This window comes from Hyaena hyaena, unplaced genomic scaffold, assembly GCF_003009895.1.
Source record: "Hyaena hyaena isolate Hyena2069 unplaced genomic scaffold, ASM300989v1 scaffold_308, whole genome shotgun sequence".
In the NCBI taxonomy this organism is placed as follows: domain Eukaryota; kingdom Metazoa; phylum Chordata; class Mammalia; order Carnivora; family Hyaenidae; genus Hyaena; species Hyaena hyaena.
Genome location: NW_024080942.1, coordinates 1,786,619 through 1,806,314, shown reverse-complemented (window position 1 = coordinate 1,806,314; position 19,696 = coordinate 1,786,619). Strand labels below are relative to the sequence as shown.

General features: G+C 55.6%; 1 protein-coding gene across 1 annotated transcript; it reads left to right on the top strand.

The window, feature by feature from the left end:
• The first annotated feature begins 291 nt into the window (after positions 1-291).
• TTLL10 (tubulin tyrosine ligase like 10) lies at positions 292-18,833 on the top strand. The gene is given in 17 exon segments (XM_039248314.1): positions 292-329; positions 1,588-1,651; positions 2,126-2,191; positions 4,844-5,144; positions 5,787-5,867; positions 5,943-6,078; positions 6,208-6,326; positions 6,546-6,675; positions 7,401-7,472; positions 7,937-8,022; positions 8,320-8,491; positions 9,446-9,617; positions 10,205-10,345; positions 17,430-17,515; positions 17,517-17,544; positions 17,880-17,973; positions 18,329-18,833. Coding segments are annotated over 17 exon segments (2,238 nt in total). The 3' UTR covers positions 18,781-18,833.
• The last annotated feature ends 863 nt before the right edge of the window (positions 18,834-19,696 follow it).

The window sequence follows — 19,696 nt, the reverse complement described above, 5'->3', positions numbered from 1 at the left end:
GGAAGAGGGGACCTCTGGGGGCCCTGGGGGAGGGCTGCCACCTTTCCACCAGCTCCACTTCCTGAGCACCTTGGCCAACTTTCACAGCTCTAGACGCCGGGGAGGGGGTGTCCCTGAGAGGGGGCAGCAGGTGCTCCAGCAGGCGCAATGAGGCTGGGGAGCAGGACACGTCAACTACAAGGGCTGTCAGTGTCGAAGAAGCCAGAGCAATCCAGAAGGTGGTGGCTGGGGGTGGGGGAGGGTAAGAGCGGCCCAGGAAGTCCCCTGGGAGCAGATGGCCAAGTAAGGACCATGCGGACACCTTCAGGGGCCAAGCAGAAGTACCAGGGGTACCAGAGGCCAGAGGCTGCATGGAGTCCGACAGGAGGCCTTCCTCGCCCCAGCAGAGGCACCAACTCCCCACCCACCGCTGGGCTTTTCCCCACGTTCCCTGGACCACCAGCACGCCCCCCAGCTCAGAGGCCCCCAGCTGCCCACCTGCCCCCACGGTGATGGCAGGTTAATGATGCACAGTGACGCGTTCGGCCCCAGGCCATTACCATCGTGGGAAAGGCTGGGGCGGCACCCACACCATCCAGTTTGTCGGGTTATTAGGCAAGGTTTTGGAGTTTGAGCTCTTGTGTCAGTGCAGGCAAGGGGCCACCTCCCCGGAACACACAGGGACCCAGGGTGGTTGGCTGGCCCTCAGCCTCTGTGTGGGGTCAGGGAGGCCTCTGCACAGCGGGGTCACCCACGGGACACTCAAAAGTAAGGAGCGGTTTAAGGGGTATGTCAGCCTCCTGGGGCCGTCATAACAAATGCCTGCGAACTGCAGGGCTTGAAGCAACGGAAGTGCCTTCTCTCCCCGTTCAGGAGGCCAGAAGTCAGAAAGCAAGGTGGGGGGCGGGGCGCACTCCCTCCAGAGTCTCCAGGGGAGGGTCCTTCCTGCCTCTTCCGGCCTCTGGTGGCTCCAGGCATCTCTGGGCTCGTGGCCACACCACTCCAGCCTCTGTCCCCCATCTTCACGTGACTTCTCCTGGGTCTCCGCTCGTTGCCTCCCTCTCGGGAGGACGCTGGCCATTGGATTTAGGGCCACCAGATAATCCAGGAGGATCTCATCTCCAGACCCTTAATCACATCTGCAAATACCCCTATTCCAAGTAAGGTCACATCTGCAGGTTCTGGGGCTCGGGACATGGACACATTTGGGGGGACACCATCTAGTCCTACAAGAAGCAGGTGAAGGCACCCTAAGCAGAGACACACCCTTGAGGCCCACACAAGACTCTGGAGGGTGGCAAGGCCACGTGGCTGCGGTAAGGGGAGGTGAGAGAGAGCATGCGAAGCATAGGGAACACAAAAACCCTTAGAAGGTCAGGCCCTGGGGTCTGGGCATGGATTTGGGGGTCTTCAGAAGGCTCGGGGGTGATCACGTGGACGATGCAAGGCCCACATGGGGACTGTGCGCATAACGCCCCTGCTCCAGCCACAGGCCCACCCCCCCCACCTCCCACCAAGGGCCCCCTGACTAGCTCCCCACGGAGCCTGACCTCCTGCCCCTCCCCATCCACCTGCTTGCCTCTGGGCCACTGGCTGGCTGTTGCCCAGAGACGGTTGCCAGGCCACCACTGTTGTTTCCCCGGCAGAGGGCTTACACCACCTTGTTGGGCAGGTAAGAGGGACAGGCAGGCCACCAGCAGGGGTCCTCGCTGAGTGTGAGGGCTGGGGCTGCCGTCCGTGCCCCCTCCCCACCTGGCCGCCTGTGGGTTCTCTCAGTCTCTCTGCCCAGGAGCAGAAGGGAGATGAAGGAGGGTCAGGAGAGGGGCGTCCTGGCTGAGATGAGCCCCCTCTGCAGAGGGCCCACCCCCCCAGCGCCACAGCGTGAGGGTCACAGACCCCCAGGCCAGGCCACAAGGGGCCTGTCTTCTGGGGGGGGTGGCTCCTCAGGACAAGCCCCTTTGCCCAGGACTAGGGCTGTCTCCTTGGACCAGTTCCCCGAAGGGCATCCTCCCAGACAGCCCGCCCCCCGCCGGGAGGCACCAGCCCATCGAACAATGTCAGCACCCGCCGAGCACCCCGTGATGACAGACGTGTGTCGGGGAGGAGACGCGTGGCAGGGCACCGACCTCCTCTTGTTTCCTTGAAGGTTCACCAGGGGCTTCCTTCCATCCTACCCGGGCGCTGCTTCCTGCCGCTCTTTTTACCTGACCAGGTAAAAAGCTTATTTCAAAATTTACTCTAAAGTCGAGCTTTCGCCTGCCCCTGGCAGTGCTGTCCCTGCGTCCGCAGGCCGCACGTGCAGTCGGTGGTCATCCTTTGCTGCTGGGGGCTCCCGTCCTGTGGCTCTTGTGATCCATGCATTCCGTGAACATCTTTGAGCATAAAGCTTTGCATCTGTATTTAGAATGACGTCCTTCAGAGAAACTCTGACAAGTGCAAGCACTAGAGAGAAGGCTCGGGGGGCTGGGAGGTCTGACGACCCCCCCCCCGCCCCCACCGGTCACGGCCCTGCCAGCCGCAGACAGACGCCACATTTCCCCACCTGTGTGCACACCTGGGGCCTTTTTTCTCCCCCTTTGTTAATTTGAATGACAAGAAATGATCACTCATGGCTTATTTCTTTGTGAAAGTAATAAGCAGGCTTCCCCACCATCCGTAGAGCACTCCTATGAACCCTTCGTAAGCCAAGATGATATAAAGCAAAGAGGCATCTGGGAAAAAAATATTAGCACATCCGGACCCAAAAAATAACCTTTCTTAGGCTTTTCTCATACCTTAGGGTACTTCTTGCTAATGGATGCACAATACAAATCAAGATAAAGCTCAGATGCTTACAGACACTGCTCAGGGCTGTAGGGCTGGACGCCGGGACGCTGGGGGTGGTTCCCGGGAAGGAACTGTGCGGGCTGTCGGGCTGTCCACTGCCTCTGTGGGCTCGCTGCAAACCAAAGAGCCGAACGCTATTTTCTCTTTTCGCCTTTTTTTGTAAAGGCAAACGGCCTCTTCAGACTTCTTTCAGTTAGCAAAAGCAGGTACTAACGTGGGTCCTTCGTAAACGTGAGGCGGATAACTCGAACTTGGGGAAAGCAAGGGTGGAGGGGCTCCCGTACAGAGTTCGGGAAGCCGGATGGGGGCGTAAGGCCACCTCTGGTGGCTGCTCTTATTTCCGCAGAGCGCGCACACGCTGGTGGGCTCCAGATCCGCTGCAGAAGTCCTCCGTCCACTGTGGACGGTGGAGGGTGGGCCTCGCTCTCTTGCACACACTCCGCTCCCTGCGGAGCTGACCACCGCTCTGTTCTGCACGGCTGGCCTCCAGTCGTGCCCAAAAGTCGCCACGTCCTCCTCGCCATTATCACCACTAACCCAGGTTGACACGCGTCCTGTGTATAACAAGCCCTCTGTCTTCACAGCAGTTCTGTCAGGCTGCTGTCCCCGCCAGCCCACTTTACAGGTGAAGAGAGCAAGGCACGGAGAGATTAGGTGAACTACCCAGGAATTCCCCCGCGGGGGTATGTCCGGGATTTTTCTGGCCATGCTCATCCAGATGCCCTGCATGGGCCCCTCTGACCCCTCTGCCTCCCAGGGCTCCCGTGAGTCCAGTGTCACATGCCCCACAGATGCCAGCCTAACTCGATATCCTTCCCACTCCCATATTTGTGTTCTTCCTGGGCAATTTCCTTGCCTTGAATTTCCAACCCTCCTATTGCATTTCTATTTACAGAAACTCATTTGTAGTCTGGGCCCCTTTGTTCTGATGGCATCCGGCCCTCTTTCAGGGGTGACGACTCTCCCATTCACAACCCAGCACATTCCAGGGGGTGACTTCCTTCATTCCCGTGTCATCCATTCTCCCCGCCTCTTCCACTTCCTGTGCGCATGTGCATGACTCTGCGTGTGTGGCACACTCACTCACACCTCGGGGGGCCTCCCTCGGATGCCTGTCGACACCATGGCCACTCACTCAAGAGTGCGGAGGGATGGTATTGGACATGAGCACCTTTGGGGAGGTGTGTATCCCAGCAGGGCTCCTGGGACTTGCTGTTGGGTTCTGGGAACCAAGTGGGAGGCGGCTGGGTGCACGCACGCACACGCGCATGTTCTCCCTGTGTTGGGCAGGCTTGTACCCCCCCAGCCATGCCGGACCAGGTCCAGCCCCCACACTCGGCCTCCTCCAAGGAGCCCTCCCAGTCTGGGTGGGCTAGGGCTGGGGCAGGGGACTCTGGGGTGTCCACACGTGCTCAGCCCACCTCTCAGCAGAGGTGTGAGGCTCCCCCAGCCCCAGCCACCAGCCCACCTCCCATAATCATGCTGACAGCTGTTCAGTTTATTCCTCTTCTCTCCTAAGTGGGGACTAAAGTATTTCTTGGGTGGCAGCTGGTTTGTTTGCAAAGTGATCTGCCGGCAGCTGGTTTGTCCTTTCTCTGTCTTGGCAACTCCACAGTGAGCTTGCCTCTCCCTTGCTTGTCTTTTTCAATCCTTTCCAAAGTCTTCATCTCCCAAGCAGCCCCCAAACTGGGAAGGACCCATCACAGAATAGCTAAAATTCCCTGAGATGTCCCTGAGTGGCCACGGGGAAAGGGGACTCAAAAGGAGGCATCGTCTAGGGGCAGGGCCCCGGGCAGCTGTGCAGATGCTGCCGGACACCTTAGTGACCAGCCCCACCTCAGACACAGGTACCACCCTCAACTCTGAGGAGGCACCCACTTGGGGCCAGGGTACCCCTCCGGACTCCCAAAGACCTGATAGCAGACCTCCTTACAGCCGGCACCACCGAGGCGAAGCGCGGCAATGACACATAGATGGTCCCTGCAGGGAGAACCTCGCCTGGCACAAACAGGGTGCTGAGATGGCCCTGCCTCCACAGGACACCAGGCCCCACGGTCAGCACAGAGACAGGAGCCAGCCACAAGCGGAAGCGCACGTCCAGGAGCCCAGGAGGAACCCCTCCCCGGGGCTAGGGCCAAGGGCTGCCCAAAGGTCCCACAGAGGGCTGCGGGTGGTGTCTTCCCAGAGGAGTCCCCGTCCTCGCGCTCCCACGCCTGCAGCCCGCCGCCACACCCGCCTCATCCACCGTCGGGGGCCACCCACTAGGACCCACATCCGCAGGCAAAGGGGCAAGCGACCGAGGACTGCAGGAATCCGGCGGGGCCACACGCAGGTGCCAGGTGAATGCAGCCCTGGGACTGGCCGGTGCCTCCCTGGGAACAGGCGCCCCATCCCCAGGGAAGGCTTTCCCATCAGGGGATCACATGTAGCCATTCCCTGGGAGGGGGGGCCAGGAGAAAGCCATGCACTGGGTGTGGGGTCTGGGCCAGCTGAGCAGGAGAGAGGACAGCAGAGCCAGGGTCTGCAAAGGCACAGAGAGGGGACAGAGCAGCACTCCACAGTCTGGAGGCACCACCCCTGCCTGGTCCAGAACCCAGCCCCTGTCCAGGACATGCCTGGCCCCATCTCCCCTGCCTGACATGGGTCACCCATGACATCATGATAGACATTGTGACCCCCACTCTCCTGGGCATGTGCCTGAACCACGTTTCCCCCCAGCTGCAGCCTCACCCCAGCCCTCTGCTGCATGGAGCCCCCAGCCTGTTGGTACGCAGGGACCCTGCCCTCTCCAAGGTGGGCCCTGGCTGGTGATGACTCTCCCCTCTTGCCCAAGATAGGCTCAGGGCTACTGGTCAGGACTCAGTCTGGGCTGAAATGGGCCCCAGTGACCAGGGGTGCTTCCCAGGGGCTGCTAGAAATGGGCAGGATGGTCAGTTTCACAGCGACCCCAGCCACCCCCTCTATCCCTGCCCTGTTCACAGGCTGGGCCTACGAGAGACCAATGGGGAGCAGCCAAGAGGACCAGCCCCTGCACCCGCCAAGCCAGCTGGGCCAGGACACAGGTGGTCTCGGGGCAGGACCAGGGGACGGGAGCCCTCCAGCCAGGCCAGAGCCTCTGACCCCCCACCTGCCCACAGACCTCCTGGATGCTGCTGATGCTGCCAGGCCTCGGGCCACTCTCCTGGAGAGGCACCTGCTGGAGGGGGAGAGGGAGCTGCACGGCAGTGGGCAGGGGCCCTACTTCTACATCGGAGGCACCAACGGGGCCTCCATGTGAGTGGGAGGCCTCAGGCTGGGCCCTGCTCCACTGCCCCAGGGCCCCACGCCCCCTCCGCTGGCGCACCTGCCCACTCCCAGGCTCCCAAGGCCCCCGTGGTCACCGCTGCCCCTGTGCCCCCCCAGAATCAGTTCCTACTGCAAGAGCAAGGGCTGGCAGCGCATCCAGGACAGCCGGCGTGAGGACTACAAGCTGAAGTGGTGCGAGGTCAAGTGCAGAGACAACTACTGCAGCTTTCGGGAAGGTAGCCGGGGAAGGAAGGGCCACAGGCTCTGGTCTGCAGCCCGCAGGAGCCTCCCGGGCCAAATCCAGGGGCCAGATGGTGCCGTTGCCCTCTACTCTGGGAGACGGAGGCCACGGGGGGAGGCCGTGGTGGCCTGGGAAGCCCTGGCCCCGCAGCACCACATGCCAGCCAGGCCTCTGCGTGTCCCTCCCCCTCCCCCCACCCCCCCACCGCTGCCAGGTGAGCAGCTGCTCTACCAGATCCCGAACAACAAGGTCCTCACCACCAAGATCGGGCTGCTCAGCGCCCTGAGGGAATACTCGAGGGTTGTGAGCAAGACCCACAAGATATCACCGTGTGCCCAGGCCAGGTAAAACTGCCCTGGCCCCCTGGGCACCCACCATCAACTCACCGCACACCCATGTGTCCTCCCCATCCACACACCCTGGCCCACGAACCCTCCCGTCACCCTCTGCGCAGCTGCACGGCCATCCATCGGACGTGTCAGCCGCTGGCCCTGACCACCCTCCATGGAACCAGGCCGCTCACCACTCTGCCTCCTCACCTACATCCACGCACCCCCAAATACCTGCCACCCACTCCACCTGCCCACCCCCCTGGACCAGCCAGCGATCGGCACGCTCACCCACCATCGTCCACCCACCCTAATCCATTCCCCAGAGCCTCCCACGCCACTGTCCCCTCCCCCCACCCGCCACACCGCCGGGCCTGAGCCACTGTGGGTATTCGTCCAACTACCGTCCACTCATCTGCCTGCCCATACAACCAGCCGTGCACCATCTGTCTCTCCCGTCCACCCTCCACCAGGCAGGCAGCCCACCCATTTACCTGGCCATCCGTGACATCACCTCACATGTCCAGCTGTCCACCTCCCCCCTACCTGGTTCTGTCGATAAACCTAATCAATTCCCTCCAAGCGTCTGTCTATCCACCGGACCACCGACCCAAAAGCCATTTATCCAACCACCCACCTCTCCACATCCCCACTTATTCACCTCTCCAGACACCCATCCATCCATTCACACACGACTGAGTGGCCACTCAGGCCAGGCTCTGTGTCCCCCTGGGGTACAGATCTAGAAAGGACACAACATCCGCCCCTGAGGAGCTCACTTGGACCAGCCCAGGATTCCTCGGGCCACAGAGGTAGAAGCATTGAGCCCAGCTGGGAGGAGCCATTCTGCCCTAAACTGAAGGATGGCCCGGCGGTCGATGAAAACTGGTTAAAGGGCACCCCAAGCCAGGGGAAGAGGTCTGGACTAGGCCGGGGTGCTCAAGGACCCATGCTGGGCACTGCATGCTGGGCACTGTTGTAGCCTGGGGACACAGCTCTGAACTGTCCACTCACAATGCCTGAGGGGGTGTGGGGACCAGCAAGGAGGTGGGAGAGGCAGCCTGCAGCCAGTAGAGAAGCCAGGTGTGCAAGGGCCCCAAAAAGAGTGCTCTTGGCAGAGGGAACAGCTGGGGGCGGGCGGCAGAGGCCACCCGCTTTCCAGTGGACACTGTCCCTCCAGCTGTCCCCGGGTCGCACCCCTAGAAAGGCTGGCTGGCCTAGCCTAGGGGGAGCGGACAGCCTTCCCTGTGTCTTCCCCACCTCCCTGCTCCCCCAGGGTCCTGAAAATGGAAGAATTTTTCCCAGAGACCTACCGTCTGGACCTCAGGGACGAGAGAGAGGCTTTCTTCAGTCTCTTTGATGGTGAGAGGCCACTGGACGCCAGGCCCGCTCCGGGAAGATGGGTTCGGGAACGGACCAAGGACCCGGTGGCACTGGGGCGGGGCCCGGCCTGCGGCGTGGTGGTCGGGGCGTGGGGGGGGGGGCGGCGCTGGAGCCAGGTAGGCGTGGTCTGGGCTCAGGCCGCCGCGGTGGGCGGGACCTTGTGGGGGCGGAGTCTGGTGGGGGCGGGACCCTGGCCGGGAGGGCGGTCGGGGCCTGGGATGGGCGTGGTCATAACGGGGCGGGGCCAGCCAGGAGCTCAGGGGGCCCTTCCCACAGAAAATCAGGTATGGATCTGCAAGCCCACGGCCTCCAACCAGGGCAAAGGCATCTTTCTGCTCAGGAGCCAGGAGGAAGTCGCCGCCCTGCAAGTCAAGACCCAGATGGTGGAGGATGACCCCATCTACCGCAAGATGCCGTTCCGGGCGCCTCAGGCGCGGGTCGTGCAGAGGTGCTGGGCATGGGCACCCCACGGGGGCTGACCCTGGGCCCCACTGGTGCCCGGGAAAGCTGGCGGGGGGGGGGGGGGGGGGGGGGGGGGGGGGGGGAGTCAAAAGGCCCATAGAAGGGTCCTTGGAGATGGAAAGCTGCGGTGCCCCCAGCTGGGCCCCTGTGTAGCCAGCAGAGGTAGCCGTGTCACATTTCGTCCGGGTTGAAGAGGAGATGCCCCCTCACACACACACACACACACACACACACACACAGGCCCCTGGACATGGGGGAGGGGCAGAGAGGGTTTGGTCAGTTTGCTCCTGCAGGAAGGCCAGCCTCTCTTCTATCCGCAGCCCCACCAGCCGCAGCCTCCAGGCCTGCAGCCAGAGCTGACCACCCCTCCCTTGCTCCCTGTGCCTCTGGCCAGGGTCCAGACCCCCAGCCTCACATGGGGGAGGCGATGGGGTGGCATCTGACCTCAAAAATGCTCCTTTGGACCTCGCCATCTGCCAGGGTGGCCGCTGCCACAACTACCATCTCCTGCTCCTCCCCTCCCGCTGGCCCTCTGAGTCTTTACGCCCTCAGCTCCTTCCTCCTGGGATGTGTCCTTCCGGCCTCTCTGAAGCCACTCACCCTTTAAGGCCCAATGTCAGCCCTCCCTCCTCCACGCAATCCTCCCTGCCCTCAGAGCCCCAATCTGCTCACACCCTCAGGGCTCCTAGTGAAAACTAAAACTTGGGGCACCCCAGGCCATGCAGTCGGCTGAGATTTAGGAGCCAGGCCCTCCTTCCCAATTCCCTGACTTGTTCAGGCTCAGAAATGTCCCCTTACTGGAGGGACACTCACTCAGCCAGCAGAGAGGGCCCACAGGTCACAGCTGGGACAGGTAGTGCTGAGGAACTGGTCTGGGGTGGGTGGAGAAGGGGACACAGGACAGGCTAGCCACGTGCTCAGCCCCCATGTGTCCCCCCAGGTACATCCAGAACCCACTGCTACTGGATGGGAAGAAGTTTGATGTGCGTTCCTACCTGCTCATTGCCTGTGCCATGCCATACATGGTCTTCTTTGGTCATGGTTATGCCCGCCTAACCCTCAGCCTCTATGACCCCCATTCCAGCGACCTCAGTGGCCACTTGACCAACCAGGTAAGGGCACCCCACAGATGAGAGCCTTTCCTACAGCTTTGGGACAAGATCATTCCTTGGGAACACAGAGGAGAGTTCAGCTATAAGCTGAAGCTCAGACCCAGAAGTGGCCCGGTCCGGAGGTGGCCCCCGGCTGCGCTGTTTGCGGTCAGCACTACTTCTCACCTTCAGCCAGGGAAGGGCATCCTGGTGAAATGACCGATGACTGAACCCTGTGCCTCCGACCCCCAGTTTGGCTCCCTCTAAGTGTGGATGGGGCATGGGTAGAGGTAGAAAATGAGTGGGGTGAGGTCTCTGTGAGGACCTCAGTGGAGAGATCCTGTAGGCAGAGATCTCTTTGGAAGGGTCTTAATGAGAGGATCTAGGTGGGGGCCTCCCGTGAGGATCTGTGGGAGGCTTGACAGTTGAGAGGGTCTCATGGGAGAAAGTGCTGGAGGAGGGTCTCAGCAGGCAGTGCCACTGCAGGGTGTCCTGGGGTGCGCAGGGCCTCTGTGGACCCACAGGGTAGCTGGGTTGGCGTGAGGCTCTCTTTAGGGGCAGGCCCTCTGGGGTGGTCTCCAGGTGCTGCACTGCCCCCCCACCCCCAGTTCATGCAGAAGAAGAGCCCCCTGTACATGCTGTTCAAGGAGGACACGGTGTGGAGTATGGACCATCTCAACCGCTACATCAACAACAAATTCAGGAAGACCAAGGGACTCCCTAGGGACTGGGTCTTTACTACCTTTACGGTTTGTGTGCTTCTCCCCAGTGCCAGCCTGTTGGGGGGAGGGGCGCAGGGTCAAGACCCCTTATGCTATGTGAGGGGCAGGCGCTGGGCACAAGGCGCTCAGTAGTTCCCGGGGGCGTGCATCTGCACTAAAGTGTGCGTCAAGTGTGTGTCCGTGTGTGCTGTGGGTGTGGACGCTGGCCACTCGGAGGGGGCTCCAATTTCTTTCTCCTTCTCTTTCTCTATCGATAACTCACATGACATGAAGTTCACCATTTTCAAGCATACAGTTTAGTGGTTTGTAATATTTTCACAGAGGTGTGCAGTTACCACCACCTAATTCCTCAAAAAGAAACCCCATACCCATTACCAGACCCTTCTCGTCACCTCGCCCCAGGCCCTGGCAACCACGCGTCCCTGTTCTGGGCATCTCGTAATAATGGTATCATACAAGACGTGGTCTTTCCTGCATGCATCAGCCCTCTATCCCTTTCTGTGACTCAACAATATTTCATTGTAGGGACATACAATTTGCTTTGGTAAACATTTGTCACCTGATGGACATTTGGGGTGTCTATTATGAGTAACGCTGCTATGAATATTCATGCAAATTTATGCATGAACATATTTTCAGTTCTCTTGGGTATACATCTGGGAATGCCATTATGAGGTCATATGGTAACTTATGTTTAAGTTCCTTTCTGAGGAACTGCCAAACTGTTTTCCACAGTGGCTGTAATATTTCACATGCCCACCTGCAATATATAAGGGTTCCAATTTCTCCATATCCTTACCAAACACTTGTTACTTTCTTTCTTTTTCTTTTTTCTTTTTTAGTCATCCAGCAGGTGTGAAACTGTGTCTCATTGTGGTTTTGATTTACATTTCCCTAATGATGGAGGTGTTGAGTATCTTTTCATGTGCCTATTGGCCATTTGTAGGTCTGCTTTAGAAAATTTTCTATTCAGATCATTTGCCCATCTTCTCTGTTAGGCTATAAGAGCTTTTTATATATTCTGGGTACTAGACTCTTATCAAATATGGGATTTGCAAATCTTTTCTCCTGTACCATGATTCGCTTTGGTTATAATGTCCTTTTTCTTGCTCAAAATTTTAGATTTTGGTGAAGTCCAATTTGTCTATTTTTTTTCTTTCGTTATTCGTGCCTTTGATGTCACATATAAGAATCCATTGCCAGGGGCGCCTGGGTGGCTCAGTCGGTTAAGCTCAGGTCATGATCTCACAGTTTGTGAGTTTGAGCCCCATGTCGGGCTCTGTGCTGACAGCTCAGAGCCTGGAGCCTGCTTCGGATTCTGTGTCTCCCTCTCTTTCTGGCCCTCCCCCACTTGCATTCTGTCTCTCTTAAAGATAAATAAACATTAAAAAAAAAAAGAAAAAAAAGAATCCATTGCCAAATTCAAAGTCATAAAGATTTGTACCCGTGTGTTTTCTTCTAAAAGTTGTATCATTTAGCTCTTGCAGTTAGGTCATTGCTCCATTTTACGTTAATTTTTGTGTGGTGTGAGGTAGGGGTTCCACTTTATTATTTTGTGTGTGGGTATCCAGCTTTCCCAGCACCACTTGTCAAAGAGACAAAAATCAGTTGCTGAGACACGTGTGGGTTTATTCTATCCCATTCTGTTCCATGGTGTGCGCATCTGTCCTGATGCCGGTGCCGCACTGTTTTGATTGCTGTCACTTCATTCATTCTATGAATGTGTTGTGTTATATTGACTGATTGTCATTTGTAGACACACTCTTGCATTCCCGGCATAAGTCACACTCAGACATACTATATTAGCCTTTGACTGTGCCGCTGGATTTAGTTTGCTAGTACTTCATTGAGTATTTTTGTGTCTACACATGTAAGCAGTACTGGTCTATAGCACTCTCTTGTATGTTTGTCTGGTCTGAGACATATTTCTTTTCTCCTCTATTCTTGGAACGCTTGTGAAGGATCAGTGTTAATTCTTTAAAGGTCTGGAATAATTCACCAGTGAAGCCACCTCATCCTGGGCTTGTCTTTATAGGAAGGTTTTTTTATCACCAACTCAACTTTTCCTTGTTATAGGTTATTCATATTTTCTATTTTTTATCGCCTCAAGCTTGTTAGCTCATCTTTCTAAGAGCTTGTCCTTTTCTTTCAAGTTATCTAATTTGCTTGGAATATAACTGTTCGTACTGTTCTATGAACAATTATAATCCTTTTTATAACCATTTCCATCTCTGTGTAGGTCTTTCTTGATTTTACTAATTTGAGCCTACCTCCATTTTCTTGGCCAATCTAAGAGTTTATCAATTTGGTTGATCTTTCCAGCTTTTGGGTTCATTTATTTTTTTCTGCTGTTTTCCATTCTCTATTCCATTTATAGCCACTCTGATCTTTATTATTTCCTTCCTTCTGCTTATTTTTTTTAAATGTGTATTTTTGAGAGAGAGAGAGAAACAGAGCATGAGTTGGGGAGGGGCAGAATGAAAAGGAGACACAGAATCCGAAGCAGGTTCCAGGCTCTGAGCTGTCAGCACAGAGCCCACCATGAGGCTAGAACCCACGACCTGTGAGATCATGACGTGAGCTGAAGTTGGACGCTTAGCCAACGGAGCTACCCAGGCGCCCCTCCTTCTGCTTGTTTTGGACTTTTCGCTCCTTTTTCTAGTTTATTAAGGTTGAAGAGTAGGTTATTGACTTGAGATCTTTCTTCTTGTTTTATATAGGTGTTTACAGCCATAAAGTTCCCTCTGAGCGCTGATTTTACTGCATTTTGTAAAATTTTGTATGTTCTCTTTTCATTTCATTTGTTACTAAAGAGTGTGTTTAATTTCCACATATTTGTGAATTTTCCAATTTTCTTTCTCTTATTGCTTTTTAATTTCATTCCATTGTGGTCAGAGAACATACTTTTATGATTTGAATCCTTTAATAATTATCAGGCTTGCTTTATGTCCTAACATATTTTCTACCCTGGAGAATGTTCCATGTGCACTTGAGAAGAATGTACATTCTGCTGTTGTGGATGGAGTGTTCTAGAGACATCTCTCATAGGGTTACTTGGTTTGTAGTGTTGTTCAAGTCTTCCATTCACTTGATCTTCTATCTAAATGTTCTATCCATCATTGAAGGTGGAGCATTGAAGTCTCCAACTATCATTATTGAATCGTGTGTTTTGCCCTTCAATTCTGTTTTTGTTTCATGTATGTTGAGGCTGTATTGTTAGGTGCATGTATATTTATCACTATTACATCTTCTTGTTCTATCATTATACAGTGCCCTTTTCTTTCTCTGGTAACAATTTTTGTCTTAAAGTCTATTTTCTCTGATATAAGTATAGCCATGTCAGCCCTCTGATACTATTTGCACAATATATCTCTTTCCATCCTTTCGCTTTCAACCTTTGTCTCTGAATCTAAAGTGAGTCTCTTAGAAACAGTATATCAAGGGTTTTTTATGCATTCTGCCAACCTCTGTTGTTTAATTGGAAAGTTTAATTCATTTACACTTGATATAATCACTGATAAGGTAGGATTTACAGCTTGTATTTTTATATTTATTTAAAAAAAATTTTTTTTAATGTTTTTATTTATTTCTGAGAGAGAGAGAGGGTGAGCAAGGGAGGGTCAGAGAGAGACACAGAATCTGAAACAGGCTCCAGGCTCTGAGCTGGCTGTCAGCACAGAGCCCGACGCAGGGCTCGAACCCACAAACCGCGAGATCATGATCTGCGCCGAAGTCGGATGCTTAACCGACTGAGCCACCCAGGCGCCCCCTTTTTTGTTTTAATTTTTTAATATATTTATTTTCTATATGTCATATCTTTTTTGCTTCTCAGTTCCTCCATTACTGCCTCATTTTGCTTTAAATACATATTTCCTAGCATACCATTTCTAGTGTCATTTCTTTTTTTCTTTTCTTTTTTTTTTTTGTAGTTTGTGTATTTTTGAGACAGAGAGAGACAGAGCATGAGTGGGGAAGGAGTAGAAAGAGAGGGAGACACAGAATCGAAACAGGCTCCAGGCTCTGAGCTGTCAGCACAGAGCCCGACGCGGGGCTCGAACCCAAGAACCGGGAGATCATGACCTGAGCCAAAGTCAGACACTTAACCAACTGAGCCACCCAGGCACTCCATGTCATTTCTTTTACTATATATTTTTAAATTATTTGTTGTTGCCCTGAAGATTAATATTAACATCTTAATTTATAACAATTTAGTTTGGACTAATCCTAAGCTAATTTCAATAGTATTAAAAAAAAAAAAAAAAAGCCAAAACATGGGCACTTGGGTGGCTTAGTCGGTAAAGCGTCCGACTTCGGCTCAGGTCACGATCTCACGGTTTGTGGGTTCCAGCCCCACATCAAGCTCTGTGCTGACAGCCAGCTCAGAGCCTGGAGCCTGTTTCGGATTCTGTGTCTCCCTCTCTCTCTGGCCCTCCCCTGTTCACGCTGTCTCTGTCTCTCAGAAATTAAAAAAAAATTTTTTTAATTAAAAAAAAACACAGAAACCCTTTTGTTCTTTCATAGTTCTTTACGTCCCTTTAAGCTGTTGTTGTCACAAATTACAGCTCTCTATCCAGCAAAATTATTCTTCAAAAAATGAAGGAGAAATTAAGACATTCTAAGATTTTAAAAACCAGAAGTTATCACTGGTAGAACTGCCCTATGGTCCTTCAGGCTGAAATGAAAGAACACTAGAGAGTAGCTTGAATTCAGAAGAAATAAAGAGCACTCATAAAGGTAACCACATAGTTAAATGTAAAAGGCCGTGCAAATGTATTTTTTGGCAGTTGCTTTTCTTTTATTTAAAAAACAACTAAATAAAGCAATAATTCTAAATCTATGTTGATGGGCACACATCATCATTTGAATGTGTCATCCACTGCCTTCTGGAATCCATAGCTCCTGACGAGAAGTTGGCTGTTAATCCTATCGGGGACCCTTTATGACTCATCACTTTTCTCTTGATTTCAACATTCTCTTTTTGTCTTTTGAAAGTTCGCTTCCGGTATGGGGGATCTCTTTGAGTTTATCCTAACTGGAGCTCATTGACCTTCTTAGGTATGTAGACTTTTTGTTGTTGTTGTTGTTGTTGTTAAATCAAATTATTTGGGAAGTTTTTTTACTGTTATTTCTTCAACTATTTTTCCTGTCTCGTACTCCCTTCTCCTCCGGGATTCCCGTTATGCGTGTTTGTCAGCTTCATGGTGTCCCCCAAGTCTCTGTAGCTTTGCTTATTTTCATTCCCTTGTTTCTGTTCCTTGGACTGGATCATCTCAACTGACCCATCTTCAAACAACTCAAATGTACTGTAGAGCCCCTATAGTGAATTTCATTTTTCATTTGCTATGCTTTTAAACTCCCAAATCTCTATGTGGTTTCCATTTATAATTTCTGTCTCTTCCCTGATATTCTCCATTTGGTAAGAAATCATTCTCGTATTTTCCTTTAGTTCGTTCCAAGTGAGGTCTTTTCGGGGTTAGGAGGGGAACAGCAGAGAGATCACAACAAAGAGCTACAGTTCTTTGCAAGTCAAGTCCATTCTGCTCTCTTCAGTACTGAGAATGTAGCCTTTTTCAAGGCCAGCACTGAGCTGGGAAGTAGAGGATAAAACTAGGGCAAATTAAAACACCTGAACAAAGCTTGCTGTTCTTACCAAGATTCAAGACTTTTCTTTCCTAAGCACGCCTCAGGTTGCTGCAAGCCTTTGGTTAATTTCCAGAGTTCTGGAAAAGTTGATTCTGATGATTGTTTTTGCCAGGGTTTTTTTTTTTTTTTTTTTTTGGGGGGGGGGGGTTAGTGGCTTATTTTCAGATGTGCTTCCTCTGCATTTTTGCTGATGTTCTTCTTTCCTCCCTTGAACCCACTCAAGCGAGGCTTCTTCTCTTGTGTGTCACTGAAATACTCATTGAGATCATCAGTGACCTCCATGCTGCCAAACCCAGTTCCCAGTCTTCCTCTTCTTCCCTGGTCTGTTAGCCACTTTGGACACAACTGCTCACCCCCTGCTGCTCTTCCTCTATGGCTTCCAGGACCTTGCCTGCCCCCCCTTGGCCCCTCGCGCTGGCCCCCCATGTTCCACCTATTGCTCTCTAGAGGCCCAGGGCTCTGCTCTTTATCTGCACCCACTGGGATGAAAGTCTCCTGGCCCCACAATTAAACATTGGCCCTGATCTTTCTCCCCAGCCTTATATCTCAGGGCCCGTCCACACCCCATCATCAAGCTCATAAACATCTCAATTCCTCTTCTCAATTGACAGGGACTCCATCTTTCCAGAATCTCAGACCAAGCACTTAGGGAGAACTATTTCCACAGCTCATAACCCATTCATAAACCAATCAGGTTAGCTCCGCCTCAAAATATATTCAGAATCCATCCCACCACCTGAATTATTACAACAACTTCCTCATGGCCTCTGCACTTCTCTCCGCATAGCAGCCAGCAGACCCTACTAGGGCATGAGTTAGTTGTGTCCCACCTTCCAACAGCTCTGATCCCAGCATGAAAGGGAATGGGCTTCCCATGCCCCCCTGATGTAACTGGACTCATTTCCTGCCGTCCCCCCTAGCTGGCTCCAGCCCCAGCAGCCTCACTCTGCTGTGTGACACCTCAGGCATGCTCCCATTTACAGCTGTGGCTCTCCCCCCAAATTCCCCACCCCTTCCCCCCAGATCCTCCATTCAGTCTTCAGTCTGCTCACTATTTCCTTAGTGAGGCCCAACACACCATACCCCTTTTCACAACCACCACCCCAGAACCCCCCTCTCTAACCCTGCTTCATTTTCTTTTCAATTTCTTTCATTTTCAAAGTATACAGTGGTTTGTGTGCCACGTTTGCTTTCTGTCACTATTGCTGTGAGTGACCTGCCCAAAGCCCTCTGCACTCTTGAGCCCAGTACGTGCCGTGCGGGAGGGGCTCCACATGTTTGCTGAAGAAGTGAACTGGGAGTGAGTCAGTTTCTAGCTGTGAGCCTGTGACTCCGCGTGAAAGTGTGGGCAGTGTGGCTGTGCAGGTAGGGCACCTGGTGGGAGCACAGGTGAGGGGTGCTGTGGTCCCAGGCCTGGGAGGCGTGAGCAGGGGTGATATCCAGCCGCTGCCCCCTGCCCCATCTACAGAAGCGGATGCAGCAGATCATGGCTCACTGCTTCCAGGCTGTCAAGTCCAAGCTCCAATGCAAGCTGGGCTACTTCGACCTCATTGGCTGACTTCTTGATCGATGAAAACTTCAAGGTACTGTTGGGGTTTCCCAGGGTGAGTGGGGCCTGGTGGGCAGGTGGAAGGAAGCAGGGGCCATCTGTGTATACCCTGACCACCCAGGCAAGCCCTGGGGTGGAGTCTACAGTCAGACTCCCCCATCCCCCCACCCCCACCCCCGCCAAGCTCCTGAAGGGCAGTAGACCCTCAGACCCTCAAACCGTCAGACTCTTAGCTCCTTGGCCAAGTAGGAGTGAGGCCACCGAAAAGAAGTGACCTGCCAGGATCACCAGACTTAACGGGCTCCAGGGCTTCAGCCACTTGTTGACCAAGCGTTGGCGGGGAGGGACCCTAACCAGGGGTGCCCGCAGGTGTGGCTGCTGGAGATGAACTCCAACCCTGCCCTGCACACCAACTGTGAGGTCCTGAAGGAGGTGATCCCGGGCGTGGTCATGGAAACCCTGGGTGAGGCCCTCGTGCAGCCCCGAGAGCCCTCGAACCGGCCCCTCAACGCTTGCCCGGCCCCGGATGCGCCATCCCACCCGCTCCCCAAATTCGGAGGCCCCCCCACAGCTCTCGAATATGCGGAGGCCCTGCGTGGAAACCCCACCCCCTCGGCTCACGTCCAACAGAAAAAAGCTGCCTGTGCCCACCCCACCCTCCGCATCCCTGCCTGGGTCTCCCCCTCACCACTCCTCCCTCCTCAGAACCTCGGCCCTGCAGCCCCCGGGCTGGGGAGGCTGAGTCCCCGCCCCTCGCGCGCCCCCAGCCCAGGCTTCCCATCGGCCTCTCCCACGCCCACCCCCCACCTCCCCCCCAGACCTGGCGCTTGAGACCTTCCAGAAGAGCTTGCGCGGCCAGAAGATGCTGCCTCTGCTGTCACTGAGCCGCTTCGTGCTCCTGCACAACGGCGAGGGGGACCTCTGGCCGCGCCTGGGGGGCTCCCGGAGCGCCCTGCGCCCGCCGCCGCCGCCGCCGCCGCCGCCGCCCCGACCGACGGACGAAGCCGACCGCCCGGCGCCGCCGGCGCCCCGCGCCGCCGACGGGCCGGGCGCGCGCAGGGCCGCACCACCCCGGGGCCCCGGCGGCGCGCACGCGCGGCCCCCCTCGGCGCCCCGGCGGCCGCGCGCCCCCGGCCCCGGTCCCGACGGCGCGCGGAGCAGGGAGCCCGGGGCCGAGCGGCTGCGAGCGGGAGCGGGGGGCCCGGCGCGGGAGCCCTCCCCGGGGCTGGCGGCGGCGGAGCGCAGGAGCGCGGGCCATCGCGGCTCCTAGCGGGCGGGCCAGCAGCGCCCTCTCGGGACCTATAAAGGCTACTTTGTTACAAACGGCCGGTGCTGCGGGTCAGGTGGCCCGCCCGCAGCCCCTGGGTGCCCCAGGCGTCCCCAGCGCCCGCTCCCCAAGACGCTGCCACGGCGGGAGGGGGGTGCTCTGCCCCACAAGCCCCTACTCGGTTGCTGGGACCTGTGCTTGGAGGCAGAGGGTGGAGGAATGGGCGGGGGGCGGGGGTCCTACTGGAAGGGGGTGAGCTCCCCACAGCCGCCTGCTCTGCCCGCTCTGCCCGGGTGGGGCTGCCCTATCACGCGCAAGCCCGCCCCATCAGCCTGTGTCCCTCATTGACCAGGACTTTCCCGCAGTCCCACAGCCCGCATAAGCCCTACTGCCTGGCTCTGTGACCCCAGGAAAGGATCTGGATCCCCACGGAAAGGAGGATTGCTCAAACGCAAGATTGTTCCACAGACGCTGCCCCTTGGGGCTTCCCTGACCCTGCCTGTGCACAGCTCCTTTCTGGACCAAGCGGGCACCTGGGCCCCACACTCTCCACCACCTCCATGGGCCCCAACTTTCCCGAAGGCCTGGAGCTGCAGAGCCCCGGAGCGCCTAGGCCGTCGGGGAGGGGGCGCCGCCGTGGCAGGACAGCCCTGCAGGACAACGTGCTGAGCCGGCACTGGCCCTGCCCTGGCCAGTGCACACATGGCTTCAGGTGTTCCCATCCCTCGTGGGCCCAGCCCTCGGGTTGGGGGAGATTCGGGGCCTCTGGTGTGTCCAAGCCCCCTACGACCACGACTACCAGGTGACCAGGGCCGGTCCTACAGCCACTCGCACCCTCCCCAGTCCAGACCCCAGGGTCCGGGCAACCCCACCACAGCTTGCACGCATCCTCCTCACTGGCTCCCTCGCACGCACCCTG